A 19,591-nucleotide genomic window follows, 5' to 3' on the forward strand; every position below is an offset into this window, starting at 1 on the left:
ACAGTCCCAGGCCCAGTCGCTTACCTCACCAGGTGTGCAGGCAGACAGACCAGGCTCCAGTCCCAACTTCACCACCTCTTACCTGTGAACTTCATTTTTTTCTTATGTGTACAATGAAGATAAGGATGAGTATCTTGTGGGTTGCTGTGAAGGTGAAAAGATTAAATGCACGCAAAGTGCTTAGCCAGATCCTAGCACATTCAGAATTCAGTCAATAATTGTCAAAGATGATGACAACGAAGATGCTGGTGATTTTGAAGCTGCAGATAATGTGCCCTCCCCTGGACTCAGACCTGCTCAGGGGTCAGACACAGAGAAGGTGTTCCCTAAATGAATGACTGGATGGTGAGCTTTGCAGGTGCCGGGGGTGGAGCACGTGGGGACATGGAGTACAGACAAGAAGGTGACTGAGGCCACAGGATGCTTGCATAGCTGCTTTTGAACTGCCCAAGATCCAGACTTCAAAGGTGTTGCTTTGGCATCACAGAGTTTTGTTTGCCTGTTTCTGATTTTCGTTTCATGGTTGCCCGTTCCAGGTAGCAAAATGAAGCGATAAACCTCCCCTCCCTTTGTTTTTGTTCTTCTCTTCCCCCTCCTCCTCCCCCTCCTCCTCCCTCTCCCCTCCCCCTCCTCCTCTCCCTCCTCCTCCCCCCCCTCCTCCTCCTCTCCACATTGTAGCTAGCATTTCTAACTCTGAGGATTTCTGAGTAGGAAGGGACCTCAAAAGTCAAACTTGAATACAGAAATGCCCTGGATACCATCTATGCCAAGTGGCCATCAAGTTTCCTACTTGCGCACTCCAGTAAGCTCACCGCCTCTCAATGGCAGGCTGTTCCATTTTTAGGCAGGTCTATTGTCTAGAAGATGGAAGCCTGCTTCCCTGAGACGCACTATCACCCCCGTTCCCCACACCTTAAAACTACCTTTGTTCAGGGTTCAGTGCTCTGAGGTCACCCTGAGGCCTGTCTTCTGTTTCCTGGGGCGGCCCTGCAGAGAAAGGATGGAGGCATCTGAAGAAGTTGGGACAGAAAGAGCAGTAGCCTAGGAGTGGGGACATCTGGTTTTGAGTCTAACCCGATGGTTATCTGAGCAATTCACTCCTCTTCTCCAGTCCTCAGTTTCCCCATCTCTAAAAGGAGGAGTTTGATCCAAAAGATTGCTTAGGATCCTTCACACAAACACCCATTCTTTCCAGCCTTCCTTTCTCCAGCTCACTCTCACCGCCAGCCCCCGCCGCCGTTCTTCAGGCACTCCACGCTGTCCTCAGTCCTCTCACATCCTGGCTTACCATCGTCACTGCTTATGTAAGGGGACATTTAACAGCCAAATATAGTTTATAGAACATCAGACTGTGTCTTAAGCCGTTGGCAGCTTTATCCCATTAAGTGTTTAAAACTACCCTGAGACCTCACTTTTATGGACAAGGAAACTGAGGTTCTGAGTGGACCAGTAGCTTGCTCAAGATCATGCAGCTAGTAAGTAGTGAGCCAGGATTCCAGCCCCAGCCTGCCAGATTCTAGAGCCTGTCATCAGCACCATGTTCTCAGAGCTGGGGTTCAGGGAGCCAGAGGCATCCCAGCAAGGCCGTCCACCCACTCATGAGTCCCTCTTCCAACTACGGGCTTCCTGCCCTCCTGCCCTGCAGCGCCCGCAGCCTCCACTTTACCTGGCAGTCTCTCTGCTCCTCTCCACAGGGAGAACAACTTCATCAAGGACTTCCCTCAGCTGGCCGACGGGCTGTTGGTGATCCCGCTGCCGGTGGAGGAGCAGTGCCGGGGGGTCCTCTCCGAGCCCCTCCCGGACCTCCAGCTGCTCACTGGTAAGACACACGTGCTGGACCCCTCCCCAGCCTCCCTGACACACACCTGGTCTCCAGTACATTATCAGCTCTCAGCTCGTCCAAGATGGGCCCTGCCAAGCCTCGGTGTTCCTGAGGGATGAGACGTGAAAGGGACCTGCTGTCTTGGGTTCCTATGGGCTGTGCAAAGCTAGGGGCTTCCCTGAAACTCCAGACTCTGAGCCAAGGCCAGATTTACTCTCTGAGCGAACTTCAAGCACACAAGTACACAGTGCAGTGTTATTAACTATGGTCCCCAGGCTGCCTGCTAGATCCCCAGACACATTCCTCTCGCATAACTGAACCTCTGTACCCTTTGGCCAACATCACCTCACTCTCCCCACCCCTCAACCATCCTACTCTCTGCTTTTATGAATTCAACATTTTTAGATGCCGCAAAGACTTGATATCACGCAGTTCATTTTTAAGTCATTTAAAAATAAGATAAGTGGACCTCCCCCACTCCCACCCCAACTGGGAGCCTCTCTCACTTGAAAGCACCTCAGTTACACAGCTTGTTTTTGAACAGGGGCCCTGGGCCATCCTGTGGTGTGGGTATCATTTTCCTCACTTTATAGGTGAGGATTCTAGACTCAGAAAGGTGAAGGGACCAACTTAAGGTCACTCAGCAAATCGGCCAGGAGTAGAACCAGGTGCCACAGCTCCAGGTGTTTGGCCCTTTTCACTCTACTCTGCAGTCCCTTCTCCCCGACCGCTGCCTCTCCCCTACTGAGAGGCCATCTTTTGCAGGCTCTCCTGAGGCTTGTATTTTCTGTCCCACTGCAGGATGCCCTTCTGCTCCTCCTCATCTTCTCCCAGTTCCTCTCTTGCCCTTTATTTGGGAGACTTTCCCGAGATGTAAGGACCCTGGCTCTGCCTTTGTGATACATCATGATTCTACATGAGTGGTACAAACTCTTAGGATTATTTATTTTGACTTCGGGATCTTTGGAGGTGTCCTAATAAAGGAATTGTTACATTTTAAGAGTTAAATTTTTTTTTAAATTTACCAGAAAAAATACCCTCCTCCATCCCAGGGCTCCATTTTACCCCTAATCCTTGGGTGGGGATCTAGGACAGAGTCAGGTAAGATGGATGTCAGGGATCAAGTAGGACCAGGGATGGGTTTGTGGTCAGGAATGGGATGCAAGGAAGTTAGTGAGTCAGTAAGTAGGTATTTGTTGAGAGCCTACTATATATCAGGCTCTGTTTGGCTCTGCAGGAGTGGGAATAGTATAGACCATGGCCATGACCTCAAGAAGCTGACATTCCACAGAAGGGGTTTATATTTCAGGCTGGTATCCAGGAGGGACCAGGGATGGGGAAAGTGAAGGAGGGAGTGAAGATCACTTATGGGGGAGGCCCAGGGATGGGGTGAGGGGCAGACAGGATGGTTTGGTAAATTTCTTGATAATCAAAAGAGGTAGTAGTTTTTGTTTTGTGTTGTGTTGTTTTGTTTCTCTCCTTTGGGACACCATGCCACCAAGTGAATAAGCTACATCCACAGCCTGCGTCACAGTATCTGCCTCCCTCTTTCAGGGATGCTCCCTCTAAGCCTGCCCTGAATTAGGGCAGGCCACCACAGACGGGGCAGAGCCTGCCTGGGTGCTGCTGTCTAGTCTTCCTGTACAGACTGTTTTCTTTGCCTTGACTCGAAACCCAGCCCTCTCCTCTACTGCCAGCCTCTCTCCTTCTCTCCCCCGTGTCTGCAGAGGAAGGACAGGGCAGGCAGAGCAGATAAACAGAGAGGACATATTTATAACAAAACAGCCTCGCTCCAATGGACATATCTTTGGGGATCATGAATATTTTACTTTAAAATGAAAGCCTCTAAAAAAATTATTCCTGAAAAGGCTAAGGAGGGGGAAAAAAAAAAAGTTGACAGTAATGGACAACTTTAATACTGCAGTAATGTCCAGGAAGAAACCATTTGTTCCAATGAGATTCTCATTTTAATCTTGGTATCAAATATCCCTTTAAGTGCCTCCTCACCAGGGGACAAGAGAAAAGGATAGAAAATGTGCCTGCCATTTGCAGAGGATACATAACAACAATAATAATAACTGCTGATGTGACTAGCATTTCTTTTTCACCTGCTTTTCCTGATTATGACAAAGAGAGTCTGCAGTGCTTAGAGTAGAAAATTTAGAAAATGGAGATGAATATAAATCAGAAAACAAGGCTCCTTTACACATGCACCGCCCCAAGTTAACCACTTGCTGACATTTTTTTGCATTTTTCTTTTCTTTGTTTATATTTTGTCTACACTTGTGTTTTACAAAATGCATTCTGTGGGACGTGAGTTCCAGTGGACCCTGAAAACAGGGCTCCTTGGCCAGAGAAATTGGCAAAATGCTGCACAGTATCTTCATGTACCTTTAAAATGCATATTAATTTATTCAAGGCGCTGAGAAATTATACAGTGTTTTTTTTTTTTTTTATCTTGTTTACCTTTCTTTAGCCAGCATTTCTTGGTCTTGTTTGAAATGGGAACCTTTTGTGTGTGTGCACAGGTATTCTACGAGATACCAGAGGTCATCTCATGTTTCCATGTCAGGAAACAAACGGTCTGTACGGGGTGGACAAGCATAAAGGGTCAGATAGTAAATGTGTGAGGCCTTTGCATGTGGTCCCTGTCACAACTGCTCAACTCTGCTGTCATCGTGCAAAAGTAGCCTTAGGCCACGTGTGATGAATGGGCTGTGGTTCGCTGGCCCCCAGTCCACATGTAGGACATTTCAAGGTTACCAGAGGGCTTCCACTGCTATTAATTTATGTGCGTCTCATAATACGCCTATGAAACAAGGTCAGCCTAGGTAGCCATGGGATCAGATGGGGAAACTGAGGCACCGCGATTTCTAACCCCCCATGGCAAATTGCCTCCAGGGTTAAGTGGAACCATAAACCCACTCTTGCTTGTAGGGTACAGGGGCCGTGTGAGCTGTAGAGCAGAGAGAAAAGGCAGAGTTGGGGCTGAGGTTCGAGGCCAGGAAGGAAGAGGCCTGGAGGTGGGGTCCAGACAAAACTGTCAGCCCCAGAGAGAGCCCACACTCTAGGGCTGAGCCTCTGTCCACTTAGAAGAGGTGGCCGTTACCCAGAGCCCAGGGCTGCAGGGTGGAGTTTCGGGGTGAGGCCTCTAAATGCTGGGCTCACAGGACCTCCTTCTTTCCTCCGCAGGGGACATCAGGTATGATGAGGCCATGGGTTACCCCATGGTGCAGCAGTGGCGGGTCCGCAGCAACCTGTACCGCGTGAAGCTCAGCACCATCACCCTCTCGGCAGGTGAGGACCTCCCGGCAGCCAGGGGACTTGGTGTGATTCAGCACAGGTCCTCAAAGACCCGGGGTGTGCCGGACCCTGTGCCGGCACTGGGGATGCTGAGGGAATGAGGCCACGCACCCTGCCATCCGTGAACTCACAGGGAGGGTGGATGGACAAGCAGACAGACAGTGATGTGCACACACGGCAGTAGGTCAGTGCAATAATGGAGCCGCTGTCCATTCTGGGGAGCCCGAGAGGCTCCTGGGGGAAGGGGTGTCTGAGCAGGGTGTGGGGGATGAATAGGAGGGAGGGGCAGACAACAACCTAGGTTACGCTTACCTTCCCGAAGTATTTCAGGCATGGGGAGTGAAAGTTCTTTCCGGCACTGATTCCTCTGGTCCCTCCGGCTGGTTTCTTTCCCTGCGCATCTCCTACTCATCAATAATGCAGTCCCTGCTCCCCTCCTCCCACCAACACACACACACGCATGGCTCACCTTTTGCCCACGTGAGCCCTGTGCTTCAGCTGATGTGAACGGTTTGTCGTTCTCAAAATGGGACATTTTCTTTCTCGTCTCTGTGACTCTATGCATGCTGTTCCCTTTGCCTGAATCGCCTTGTGCATCCTGCAGTACTCAGAGATGCCTCCCCCATTATCTGTACCCTGTGGAATAATTCAGGGAATTCCCTGTGCTCAACTGCCTCTAGTAAAGCACAGACAAGTGCTTGATTCATATCAGAATCCTGACTGTCTCCCCACCTGACCTGAGATCTGTGAGTAGGGCTTGGGTCTTGTTTATTCCTGTACCTTATATTCCTGCACACTTTTGGTGCTCCTTTTCGATGAAAGAATTAAAAACAAAAACAAAAACTGAAAAGTAAGGAATGAGTAATGAACTCTGGAAAGATGGGGCCTGGCTTTGGGTTTTCTTCCCTGGCTCTTACTCATAACACTGCCACTGGATTATTGCCCAAGTATCTCATAATTATGGGCCAGCTCTTTTCTTTTCTTTTTCAATATCACTTTGCTCATGAGCAACATGGAACTCTTTTAGCCTGGGTATTGGGAAGTACAAATAGTAATTATGGCTGACATCAGCCAAGCACTTTAAAATGTTTTGTATCTTAGGACTTACATCAGTCTCTAGAGGAAGGCATTCTTTATCCCTTTTCTATCAGATAAGGAAAGTTAGGGTCAGAGGGGTTAAGTAACTTGCCCAAGGTCACACAGCTAGTAAGTGGCAGAACAGGAGCAGGGCAGGGATTTGATGGCAATGTTGTCTGCCTGGATAAAGAGCCACAAGGCATCTCCATGGTGTTATTTATTACTTAACAGAAGCCATCTCATTATTAACTCTGATGCATTAATTACCCAGTTGCATGAGTTAACAGATTGATAGAGAGGGGTTGTTCTAATCAAACACCCATTCTTTGAGCCTTGTTTCTGTTTTCATCACCACCCACACCTTTATACCGCACTTGTGAATAAGACTGCCATGTTCCTATTAGAACTACAAAGGTGTATCTGCTTTAATTAATCAATAATGATGCTCCTGAGAACCCCCTTGTAAATCAAATGTTCGCAAATTGGAGCTCATTTTTAATGTTGAAGAAGAGCTTGCTCTTTTACAGTTTACTTTGATGTGGCACAGAATCAGTTGTTCTTATAATACTGGGGGTTAGTATGTCTGCCGTGTCCAGGAACTGTGCTGTGAACCTGATTGAGGTCAGTGTGGGGAAGGATGCATGTGCAGACTCAGAGACAAATGGGACAGAGCTTCTGCTTTCAAGGTGATGCCTGCTGAAGGTGCAAAGTGTAGGTGCTCCTCTCCAGGATGGTGGGAAAAGCTTCTTTGGGGAGGGGTGACTTCCTGGGGCCTGGAAGCATGGGTGTGACTTAAGGAGAAAGTGGGAGTCCATTCCAGATAAATAGTGGTGTGTGTGTGTGTGTGTGTGTGTGTGTTGGGAGTGGGGGAGGGATATACATGAAGAAAGAATGATGGAAATCCTAGATCACGTTCAGGAGAAATAAGAAAACTGATATGGGTGGAGGTAAAGCCTTAAGTATGTAGCTCATGGGAGATGACCTTGGAGGCATGGGATACCCAGGTAAGGTCACTGGGCTTTATCCATAGCAGGGAGGAGCCCCCCGAAGGTCTTAAGGCTCCTAGAAGAGTAGCTTGTTGACCTGCCTGTAGGAGGAAGAAGAGGGCAGGGGAGCAGTGGTTACTGAGTGATTGCTATGCAGGCCCCGTGCCAGGCACTGAGGACTCAGGTCCCTTTGGCATAGGACTAAAGGCAAGGGAGCAGCAAGGAGGCCCTTGACAATGGCAGGAGAAAGAACATACCGTTGTTTTAGGGAGGCCGCGGCAGGGTTAGAAAGGGAAGCGATGTCACGGGAAGCGATGTTACAGGAAGCTAAGCCAGGGATCAGATCTGAGGACACAGAATGTCTGCTGAGCCTGGGCCAGTGCAGCCCCCGGGCTCCAGCTGTGGACAGCTCAGGCCCTGGATAATTGGGTACGTGAGAAGTGCATGCATCTTGGGGTGAGAGCAGAAGTGGGTTGGAATCCTAGCTCCTCTGGCTGGAGGACCAAGGCAGATCAATTCCAGGCTCTGACCTTTGACTTGCTCATCTACTCACTGGGGCTCATTATGGTAGGGGCTGCAGTGTCAGTCTGAGGTTAAACTAGACAAAGTGGCTGGAACACCAAGCACTGTGCCTCGTACACGCTAGGTGCTCAGTAGACAACAGCTTTGATTTTTGCTGATGGTGACAACGTTCGGGTCTCCAGCTTTAGCCCTTCCTCTGCTGTTGACTCCATCTCGGTCCTAGTGTCTCATGTGTCCATCAGAGGGTGCAGTCTTTGCAAAGTAAGTGAGGGGATGCTGTGCACATTTGGCTGACAGTGTGGTGAGGAATAAGGCCCCAAATCCAGGCTTGTCCCTGCTAGTCACCAGCCTTCCAAGTCTGACCACCTCCACATGCTCCTCCTCTGTCCAGGCTTCACCAACGTCCTCAAGATCCTGACCAAGGAGAGCAGCCGGGAAGAGCTGCTGTCCTTCATCCAGCACTATGGCTCGCACTACATTGCAGAGGCCCTCTATGGCTCCGAGCTCACCTGCATCATCCACTTCCCCAGCAAGAAGGTCCAGCAGCAGCTGTGGCTCCAGTATCAGAAAGGTAAGCCTGGAGGGCTTGCTGGAGGTGGCGGCCAGATGCGGTGTGGAGGTAAGGCTGCTGCGGAGATAACTGAGCTCCCTGGGAGCTAAATCCTGTTTCTGCCCCATGGAAACTCGGTAGCCTTAGGCAAGTCCCTGCCCCTCTCTGGGCTTCACATTCACCATGGATGGAATGAGGGGCCGTGTGATGATTTTTCAGGAGTCGTTCAGTTCAGGCATTTTCTGACACACCAGGCTAGTGTTCTGGACTCTAGAACTCTGGCCTTCTACTGCAAGTTCCTTGTTTCCCACTCTCTCCCCTCAAAACAACTGCCAGGGTCAGGGGGAGGCTGTCGGGGAGGGGAGTGGTGTCTCCTTGATACCTTTTTTCCAGTCTTCTTGGAAGAACCCGAGAAGAGCCCTGGCTCCTTCAGGAGCGATCACCTCATGTCTGAGGGGACAGTTTCAAGTCTCTGCCGTAGAGAGGCTTTTATCCTCAGGGAGGGTCAGCAGACGTTATTTCCCTCCGATTCTCAGCTATTATCAGAATCGGAATTTCCAGAAGCAGGAGACCAGTCTCTGCTGCTCCTCTTGGAAATCCAGTCCCTTCCCACCTCAGTTTCCCTTCCTGTGAAATGGGTAGTTACCTCTTCCTGTCTCCCTCCTACATTAAAGGAAAGTGATTTATGCAATAGCATTTTGGGAAAGATGGAAATGTGGCATACATGCATTATATATTATAGAGGGTTCATGTATTTACAGCCTCTTTTCAAAGATGAGAAAATGAGTGTCGGATAGGACACTGTGTGCCACACAGCTAATACATACTAGGGCGAGGGTTGCCCCCTGATGTCATGGTTACTGTCATTATCAATTAATTTAAAAAGAAAGGATCTTGGTTGATGGGAAGGGTGAGGACTGATGTTAGAAACGTGCTTGCATCTTCTCCACATGGCCCAGCCACCCTACCTCCAAGAACCAGATCAACTGCAACTCCTAAAACCACAGAATATGGGAGCTGGTGAGACCTGACAGGTCTCACTGGGCTTTGCACTCCCATTTCACAGCTGGGAAAACTAAGGCTGAGAGGTAAGAGGAATCTTGCTCAGAGTCACAAGCTTCTCTGGCAGGGCCAAGACAGAGCAGGATGCTCTACAGTCCCCGGCTAGCTCATCTCATGCTGCCCCTCACACCCCTACTGGACGAAGCCCCGGCCTTTGTCCTTTCCAGAACCCTTCTCTTTGCACCCTCCCCCCTGGCATGGTCTCCCCCCTCCCTCCCTCGTGTGTGCAACTGTGTGGGGCATGGGGTGGTTTATAGGCGCAGGGGAATAATTGAGTTGTCTGGGAATAGCTTCGTTTTATAGCCGTGACAATGACAGTCTTTAAGGAAGTGCATTAAATCAATAGAAGTCTCATTGTGCTACCCTATAAATAACGTGACACATCATTAAGCAGGGCAATAAGCTTCCGGACTTTGAAGTAATACAATTAGGTTATGTTTATAAAAATCTTCGCTCACTGTGGCCACTGAACTAATTTGCCTCGTCCAGCATTTGGGGCCTGGGACACCGCTCTAATGCTGAATCCCACCCCATCTCCACCCTCGGCTGCTTCCAGGCCTTGGACTTTTTCACTCCAGAAAATGCTATTTCTTATTTACAGTGGATGCATGGAATCTATAGCAAGTAAGATGGGGAAGTGGGCAGGCAGAATGCTGAAACAGCAGCTGGGGACCCCCTTCAAGACTCAAAGAGCCTTCAAGTTTGCCACAAACTTGCTGGGTGCACTTGGTACAGAAGCTTTTCCTTCTGGGCTTCCAGGGTAAAGGCACTTTTCTTTTTTCCCTTATCCATGCTCGCTCCCAGAAGAGCACAGGGATACGCTGAAGCCGGCTTAACTGATCTATGTGTTTCTTCCTCTCTGTCTCTACCTGATGTGACCACCTGGATGGTATATCAACACTACAGTTTTACTTCTTAAATTTGGAAGTGATGCTGGGGAGGAGGTGGATGAGAAGCTGGGGATTTTCCCCTAAATGATGGAAAAAACTCTGGATTCAGAGATAGTTGGTGTGTGTCCCTTCTCTCCCCACCCACCTATGTGTCATCAACATCTATGTCATTGACATCTGCGAAACCAGGGTTCACCAGGGACCAGGTCAGGATGAATCTGGCTTTGGAAGCTGATCGCTCTGGGCCAGAGCTTGTGGCAAGAGGACAGATTAGAACCGTGTCGAAGTGGGACAGACAGGATTTCAAGTTCCATTACCTCTTCTTACATCCCTGTCAGGAAAGCTCAGGCAAAGTAACTTCTAAGTTTCAGTTTCCTCTTGTGTTAAGTGAGGGATAGTAATTCCCTTGCATGGCTTTTGGGAGAATGAAATGAGATAATATAGGTAAAATGCCTCGCATGCTGTAAGCACATAGAGAAAAACACTAGCTTACCATGAAGCACACCTGATCAGCATCAGCTGAGGACCATAGTCCTGGCCAGAGCTCTTGGTAATGTGTGGCTACAGCCCTCATTTCTCCCTGAGAAGCACCTGTCACTAGTCCCTGCAAATATCCTTCCAACCCAGCGAGGGCAGAGGGTAGAAGGCCTCAGGATTCTTTGAAATTGATGTTTAGCCCCAGACAGTGGTTTATTCTGGGCAGGAAAGGCCAAGGCTGAAGGAGGAGATAGGGGAGAAGAGACCGAACAGGGTCTGGATAACAACCATGGACATGGTACAGCCCTTCACGGTTTATACACAGCCTTCCTTTGGTCCTTCCACCTACCCCTTGAGGCAAAGAAGGCAAGAGTACTCACCCCTCATCTTGGAGAAGGGAAATCTGTACTTAAAAGAGGTTGGGGTTTGCCAGGGCCACAGTTTGTTACTGCATGAACCAGTGTTTAAATTCCAACCTGAGCCCACATTCGGTGTCCCCAGACATTAGAAACTAATGTCCCAGCCTTCCAGATTCACTAATAATGGGGCTTTGGCCACTGTTGTGATCCAACAACTAGAAATTCTGGAAAGTCAAGGGGGTTGGGGTGAATGTGCCTGATTAAAGCGTCTCCCATGAGAGTTTTAATTCCCTCTCATTCCTCTAAGTGCTTCTAAGTGTGCATTCCACAGGAAAAAGAAAGTCACGTGTATCATTCATCAACCTGTGGTTCACTGGTATTTCCTAAGTGCTTCTTCTCTGCAGACCTTGCACCACATGGGTGCAAGACGTGGGTGCTGTCCTCATGTGGGTCCAGCCTGTATTAGTTCCAACAGTTTGTCATTTTTGTGATAGACTTTTTTTTTTTAATCTACTGATACACAGCTAGAGAAAGGCAGGTGGCTGGCATGTGGTAGGGAACCCAGTCACTGTCATTCAATAGCGCATAACTTTTGTTTCATGTACTAGTTCTGATCAGTTGGGGAGTGGCTTGTCTAAACCGCTGTATGGAGGTCATTGGGATCATTGGGAAAGAATGCTGTTATCAATTAGCAATATCTGCTCTAGATGCAGAAGGGGGGAGTGGTGGTCCATACCTTTGTGTTATTTCCCTTTAATAGGGCAAAATGAAAGCTAGAACAACAGACCCAGCTTCTGATCATGATTCCAGAGAGGCACTGGGCATGCCAAGAAGGACTAGAAAGATCCAGACAGGGAGGTGGGATTTCCTATCACCAAGTGGGTATTATGGGCATTCTACCCATCTGGAGGGGACTGGAGCACTGGACAAGTCTATTAGACAGTACCAGCCAAAGTCAGGAAGAGCTGGCCCTTAGAAGGCGAATAGAATAGCTGAATCATCCCCAGAAGCTCCAGCCCAGGCATGATTAGCTTGGAAGCTGTTCTGCCTGTCAGCTTCCTTTAACCGTCACCTCTGCTCCCAGGCTGTGCTCCAAGCACCATGTGATGTTTTTAGTTTCTTGCCCCAGCTTAATACTTCCACTGTATGCTGCTATGTTCTTGATACACCTATATTTTGAAAAGCTGCTCTTCTCTCAGTCAGGGCTTCCCTTCACTCTTTGACTTGATATTCATACACTCTTCCTAGCCATGACCTTGACACCTGAGTCTCATATCATGATTAAGACTCTATATAAAGTTACCCTTCTTCTGGCTATCTTGGTTAAAGGCTTCCTCATTTGGAGATAACACAGGTTTTTTTTTTGTTTTTGTTTTTGTTTTTAATTTATTTCATTTATTTATTGGCTGTGTTGGGTCTTTGTTGCTGCACACGGGCTTTCTCTAGTTGCTGCTAGTGGGGGCTACTCTTCATTGTGGTGCGCAGGCTCCTCATTGTAGTGGCTTCTCTTGTCATGGGCTCTAGGCATGTGGGCTTCAGTAGTTGCAGCACATGGGCTCAATAGTTGTGGTGCACAGGCTATAGAGCACAAGCTCAATAGTTGTGGCGCACGGGCTTAGTTGCTCCGTGGCATGTGGAATCTTCCCAGGGCAGGGCTCGAACCCGTGTTCCCTGCATTGGCAGGTGGATTCTTACTCACTGCGCCACCTAGGAAGTCCAACACACGGGTTTTGCAGTCAGATGGACCTTGGTTCAAATCCCAACGTCCCTCTTACAAGCTGTGTGACCTTGGGCAAATCGATTCACACTCTAAGATCAGTTTTCCCATATGCATGATACAGGATCCAGTGAGAACATAGACACATCAGTGATGTGTCTCATCTAGCACTGAGCTGGGCACCTCGTTATTCTCTTGATCCAGTCCACTCCCTCCACCCATGGCTGCCACATCCACTCAGGTAACCATGATCCCAGATGTGTGTGTGTGTGTGTGTGTGTGTGTGTGTGTGTGTGTGTGTGTGCACACCTGTGTATATGGGGGCAGGGGGAGATATGGCTGCTAATTTACTCCCCTCTCTTTTCAGTTGACTCAGGACCAAGGACAGGGGTAGATTGGCCTTGGGTGGAGAGGGGCTGCTGGGGTGGAGCCAGTGATGGAGGGAGCCTTGGAGCTCTACCAGGGAGGTGTCCGAAGGGCTCTGTGACCCTGCGCCTTTGTTATCCCCTGTCATTCTCTATTCAGAGAGGGTAGTGGTGAATGCAGAAATTAGCAGTCTGATAGGTTTCTTGAGTTTTCCGTTGCTTCTTTTTCATGGAGAAAGTGATTGTGGAAGGTAAAAGATCTGTGCATGTAAAGGAATTGTTCATTCTGTGTGTGTGTGTGTGTGTGTGTGTGTGTGTGAGTGTGGGAGAGAGACAGAGACAGAGAGAGATGGAGAGAGATTGACTGAGGGAAATAGGAGGAGACAGAAAAATAGAGATAGACACAGGGAAACTGAAATCCACAAAGAGAAATAGAGAAACTAAAAGTATAGAAGAGAAAGTTTATGCAATTAATATGTCTTTTCCAAATTTAGAGACTCAGTGACCCTGATGAAGGACATTCTCCCTGTGAAGGTTGAACTGCTCTTGAGTTTAGATCAGGAGAATCTATAGCACAGAGATGTCCCCACAGATAAATGCCTGTCGCCACCTTTTAAAGATGTTTTATCTCTATTATAATTTCCCAAGACTGTCCATGAGAATGAATTTCTGCATTTCCATTTGAATTACAATGCACTTTTGAATGTCAGCTGAGACATTCCTAGATTACTCTTTAAAGAAGTTTTGGCTATTTGAAAGGCAACCCAGAGGTTGGGGTGGGGGAGGAGAAGGGAAAAATGTAGTCAAATGTCAGCTCCTTTTGTGAGGACAAGTGTGGCCAAGGGGCTGATGTGAGCTGGAGAACTCTCCTGGGCTTTCAGTTTCCTGAGGGAACTTGCTTCAAAGAGGCCAACCAGACATGAAAGGAGTCGATCTCTAGGCTGAGACCTGCATGGGTACCTGTCTACTTCCCTGGTGGTTTCATCATCCGGGGGCAGTGTTCAGTTCCCATTTGCTTGACCTTTCATTAGTATTTGACGGAGTTGCTCACTTCCTGCTTGAGGCACTATGTTTGCTTCCTTGGTACCAGATCTTCCTGGTTGCTCACCTTCCTTCCTGCCTGTTCCTTCTCTGTCTCCTTTGCAGGCTTATTCTCCTTGCCAAACCAGTCAATGTGGTTTTGCAGGACTGCCATTGTCTCTGTGGGGATTCTCAGCCACGCTGTCTGTTGCAATTGCTACACTGATGACTGCCACTTTATACTTCTGCCCCCAAGCTTTCCTCCAATTTGTGCTATCATGCTAGCTCCCTGCCTGCCCAAACTCTGCCCTACACAGCCTAGTATTTTTCCAATGTTCTCGTGAAAAGTGCTTCTGTTTAGAGGCAGAGCCACAAACCTTAAAAATCCTTCTCAACATCTCCTTCTTCCTCGCACCCCCCATTTCCAAACCATCCCAAGTCTTATTAATTTTAATTTCCAAATAGCTTTTGAAATTGCACACTTCTTTCCACCTCACTGCTGACACTGTCGTGGCTTGTCTGGACTCTAGTGTTGGCCCCCTACCTGGTCTCCCTGCGTCCACTCTTGTCCCACACCAATCCAGCTGCACAGCCCTGAGGACATGGGTCAGTCTGGGTCCTCCAGAGAGACAGAATCAACAGGACAGATGAGTAGGTAGATAGATGGGTGGATAGATAGATGGGTCGATAGATAAAAATCCGTTTATTACATATGATATGCACATATATGATATATATTCGTATGATATTTATGATACATATAATATATGAAAGCTATATATAAGTAGTTGGTTCAATATCTCTAGATATATGTGTGTATATACGCATGCACATCCAGATATATACATACTTGTGTGTATGTGTGTTTATACATACACATATAAAGAGATTTACCATTAGAAATTGGCTCGTGTGATTATGGAGGCTGAAAAGTTCCAAGCCAAAATCTCAGCAAACTGGAGATCCAAAAGAGCCAGTGGTGTGAGACCCAGTTCCAAAGCCAGCAGGCTCTAGAACCAAGAAGAGCTGATGCTGCAGTTCTTGGAGTCCGAAGGCAGGAAATGATGGACCTTCCAGCTGAAATACTCGGGCAGGGAGAGCTCCGTCTTTCTCATGGGAGGGTCAGCCTTCTTGTTCTATTCAGGCCTTCAACTGATTGAATGAGGCCCACCCACATCAGAAAGAGCAACCTGCTTTACTCAGTCTGCTGATTATTTTGCCCAAAACATCCTCACTGACACCCTCACAGATATATCCAGATCAGTGTTTGGTCAAATATCTGGACACCTCATGGCCCAGGCAAGTCCACATAAAAAATGAAGCATCATGAAATGTCTCTAAAATGGAGATCCCATCATGCCCTTCCTTGGATGAAAATCCCGGTTGCCTTGTCATTGCCCTGAGCCTAATTTCCAAACGCCTCCCCACGGCCTCTGGGCCTTCTCAGATCTGCTGCGTCCCCACCAACCTCCTTAGCCCCATCTGTCCCCATGCTCTCTGCCTTCCAGCCACATGAGCCTCCTACTCCTTAACTGTCTCGTGGGTTAAAGTTTCAGCCTGGCTGTGTTCGCCTGTGCCAAGGTCCCAGGGTGCTGGTGGGAGGTAGCTGAGTATCCCTTGCCCTCCCCTGGCCCCTCAGTCTGCATGCAGCTGTTTGTAGGATGCATCTGGTTTTGGGCTGGTGTCTTTTTCTTTGAGAGGGCAGGAGGAGGTTAAAGATGAGCTGGATGCTCTCGAGCCTGAGAGGGCTCCTGCAGCACGCCTGAGGAGGCAGCCAACTTCTTTCTCCTCTGAACCACGCAAAAAGACGATACAGGACGTGGTTCATTAAATACAAATAGGCCCACGAGACTGCTGTTTCCACCAGATGAAATTACCAAAAAAAGCATTTGTTCCCCGGTTTAGATTGAGTCCATCTGGAACGGAACACCCTAGTCTTTTTCCTATTGGTGCGTCCCAAGAATAAGAATCCTCCGCTTGTGCTAAGTGCGCTGCATCTCACAAAGCACTTCCACATGCATTATTTCATCCAATTCACTCCTCACAACCAGCCTGTAAGGTAGGCATTGTTATCTGCATTTCACGCTTGAGGAAACTGAGGCTCAGACTGGAGAGATGATTTGCAGGAGTTCACCCCAGGGAACTTGGCAGAGCGGGGATTTGAACCCAGGCTGCTTTAATCACAAAGACCTTGCTCATCCAACTTTACCACGGCAGCCGCAGAGGGCTCTTTAGATGTTGGCATCAGACCCAGGGGACCCGTTTGCTCTCCTGTTCTGTCTCTCTCATCCACAGCTGAAAGAACTGGGGAAAGCTGAGACTCAGAGTTGAGTCCCTCAGCTCGGGCAGGGGTGGAAGTATTCTCTTTATTCACCCCCCTGCATGGCTTGTTTCTCTAGCTTAACTTAGGGACGGTGTTATAAGGTAAAGCCAAACCCTAAAACATCAGGGCTGGGAGAGGCCTTTGCAATGGTCTAGCCAGACCTGAGTTTCTCTTTATATGTCAGCTATGATCAAATGGTAGTGGAACGCTGCCTGGAATACTGCATTGAACGAGATTCTGGGTCAGGACCAGGCTCGGTGGGAACAAATGCAGTGATCACTTAGGAATATCTGTTGTGAGTGTGAGAGTAAGAAATGGTGACTCATATGTAAGGTGTTTTCCATTCCCATTTAGGCCAGCTATTCCCATTCTACAGATGGGAAAGTAGAGGTCAGTTTATGTAATCCATTAGAACCTGCAATTGCAAAAGGGGAAATTTAATAACCAGCTAGAGGCATTATTTGGTCTTTCTTCACCTGAAAGCCTACAGCAAATTCAAAGACTCCTAGTCGCCAAAGCCCCCCAGATGCTGTAGATCATGGACCCATTCATCTGGCAGCAGGCCCATTTTCTTATTTCAGAGTGCATGCACACACACAAACACATGCACAAATACATCATTTCCTGAAGCACTGGAGACTGTCCCCAGTTGTCCCTCTACTTAGGGGAAGCATTCAGGGATTGACACTCCCGTAAACTAAAACCTTGATTCTATTCAGACTGGGGCCAGACCACACTTGTTCCCCTATCTCAGTTCCATTCCCAGGAAGGCCACACAGGGACTCAGGAGCATGATTTTAAACAGGACTCGTCTCTCACATCAGTCTTGCACTAAGAATGTGGAATTTCTCTGGCGATGGATGTGGGCTTTTGTTTTCTCTCTGCCTTCAGCCCCCTTGTGAGAAAAAAATGGTCTAGGGGGAACACAGACACCCAGATGGAAGCTTTTGCCTTCCAAGGTCATTATTGGCAGGTGTGTCTTTCCACCCTGAGAGCAGCCTCATCTACAGATTCACACCAAGGGGCGCTTTCCCTCCCCCATCTCACGTGCTCCTTTCATCCCTTCTCACCCCCCACCGTTCCACGACAGTGCTCCGAGCCCTTAGTATGTGCCAGGTCCTGTAGGAGATGCTGAGGTTGCTACGGTGAATGAGACACGCTCTGTGCTCTCAAAGAGCTCACAGTCAAATGGGAAGATTTTCAACAGGTGAACAGATGATTACAGCCCTTTGGATACATGCTGTGACAGAGGGAAGCATGAGGCGTGTGTGTGTGTGTGTGTGTGTGTGTGTGTGTGTGTGTGTGTAAGGTCGGGAGTGGAGGACACAAGCTGGGGAGCTGGGGCCCTAACCACCTGGGGTGAGCTGGGAACTTCCCTGAAGGAGAAAATTCTAAGCTGAGCCCCGGGGCGGGGGGGGGGGGGGGGGGCGCACAGGTGAGGGCATTTGCCATCTGGGCAGGTGGAGAGGGATTGCACGGGCAAGATGCAAAGTTGGGTGTGTGGGGCAGCCTGGCAGATGCTGAGTCCTCCCAGAGCAGTTGGGAGCAATAATGTCTGAACCCTCAGGGATGCCATTGGCTTCTTTGTTAGAACTTTAAATGTCTTTGTGCCTCTGCCTCCCAAGTAGTTAGAGAAACTGCCATTGGCTCTGTCCACAGCAGAGAACTGTCAGAAATAGGAGAGGCTGAATCTCCAAACGCCTAAAATTAAGTGAAAACAAGGCACCGATTTGGGAGGTACCTAGGGAATCCTTGGGAAAACATCTAGGCCTTTCAAGGTTGTTATGACGATGATATGAGATCATGTGATTAACTGGCCCATAGTAGGAACTCAAACATGAAATCAGTCATTCTTGCCCACTCCTTACCAGAGGTGCACCTTTTCAGCAAATAACAACATACAAATCAAGCTGTGTGTCACTCATCGGTCCCATTTGCCAGATGTGACTAAGGGTTTTCTGAACCTCAGTCCCTTTTTCTTTAAAATGGGCATTTCTTTTAAATGTCGTGCTTACCTGACAGTATTATTATGAGAATTGAATAAATCAATGGTTGTAATGTGATTATCACTTGCAGCTGACATATAAGAAGTGCTCAGGAAATGCTAGCTAGTGTTATTATCATGTATTACTGTGAGACACAATCAAGTTAGGGATGCTTATTACTGTTAGTTTTCCAAAACAAAAACCATAACGATGTAGCTCTTTCCAGTCCTGAGTACAGCAGCCTAAGATATAAGCCCTTTTCCTGCCAGACCTTCTAAAACCATGGCTGTTTGTCTCTGGCTGACCTGACAGCTTGTGAATTTGAGCTCTGTCTGGAGGTGGGAATAGAAGGCAGAATTATCAGCACAGCCTGGAGCTCAGCAGTAGAGCCCAGGGGGGCATGTTTGCACAGCTGAACACCAAGCTTATAGTGGTTGAGAATGTGTAGGGGGTGGTGTGTGTGTGTGTGTTGGGGGAGGGGTGACAGAGGAGCAGGGGAGGGGGTGATGACTGACCTGTTTTCTGTTTCAACTATGAGTCAGTTAATCACACGATCTCACACTGTCTTTGTAAAACCCCTGTGAGGTTCAGATTTTTCTCCACATCTTCTAAATGAGAAAACTCATGTGCTTAAGGTCACGTGGCTTGGTGACAGGCAGAGGCAGGATTCCATCCCAGGACTGACTCCAAAGTTCACATGCCTACTGCCCGCTATAATAACAGAAGCCATGTGTTGGGAACCACTATATGGCAGGAGATTTGCCAGCACTTCACATACACAACCTCATTTAATTCTCCAAACAATCCTCTAAAGCTGGTATCTTTATGCCTGGGAAACTGAGACTCAGAGTGGGTAAGATATATAATCCAAAGGTACGTAGCTGGTAAAAGGTATTCCCTCTTGCTTTCTCTTTCTGCCATCTTTTCTTGCTCCAGTCTTCTCGCCATTTACTTTTTACTATTATTTAACCACAGTGGGCACTCCAACGAGAGTATTCTCTCTAAGAGGCACTTCTCTTCCCCCTAAGCAGTTAGAAGTACTTGGTCAGGAAGAGTGAGAAAAGAGGCAGACAGACCAGCAAGATTCCAGCCTGCATGATGTCAGCCTGCAGGCTCCAGATCCTTGTTTCCTA

At 48.3% G+C, this 19,591-nt stretch overlaps 1 protein-coding gene across 4 annotated transcripts in view; it reads left to right on the plus strand.

Moving 5' to 3' along the window:
- Positions 1-19,591, plus strand: part of ASTN2 (astrotactin 2) — an 887,719-nt gene that overhangs the window by 630,644 nt on the left and 237,484 nt on the right. For all 4 annotated transcript variants that reach the window (XM_057724291.1, XM_057724290.1, XM_057724292.1 and 1 more), the window contains 3 exons: positions 1,695-1,819; positions 5,015-5,119; positions 8,102-8,281. In XM_057724291.1, the coding sequence (XP_057580274.1) occupies positions 1,695-1,819; positions 5,015-5,119; positions 8,102-8,281 (410 nt within the window). The remainder of the gene's footprint in view (positions 1-1,694; positions 1,820-5,014; positions 5,120-8,101; positions 8,282-19,591) is intronic.

The sequence above is a fragment of the Hippopotamus amphibius genome, chromosome 2 (genome assembly GCF_030028045.1).
Source record: "Hippopotamus amphibius kiboko isolate mHipAmp2 chromosome 2, mHipAmp2.hap2, whole genome shotgun sequence".
In the NCBI taxonomy this organism is placed as follows: Eukaryota; Metazoa; Chordata; class Mammalia; order Artiodactyla; family Hippopotamidae; genus Hippopotamus; species Hippopotamus amphibius.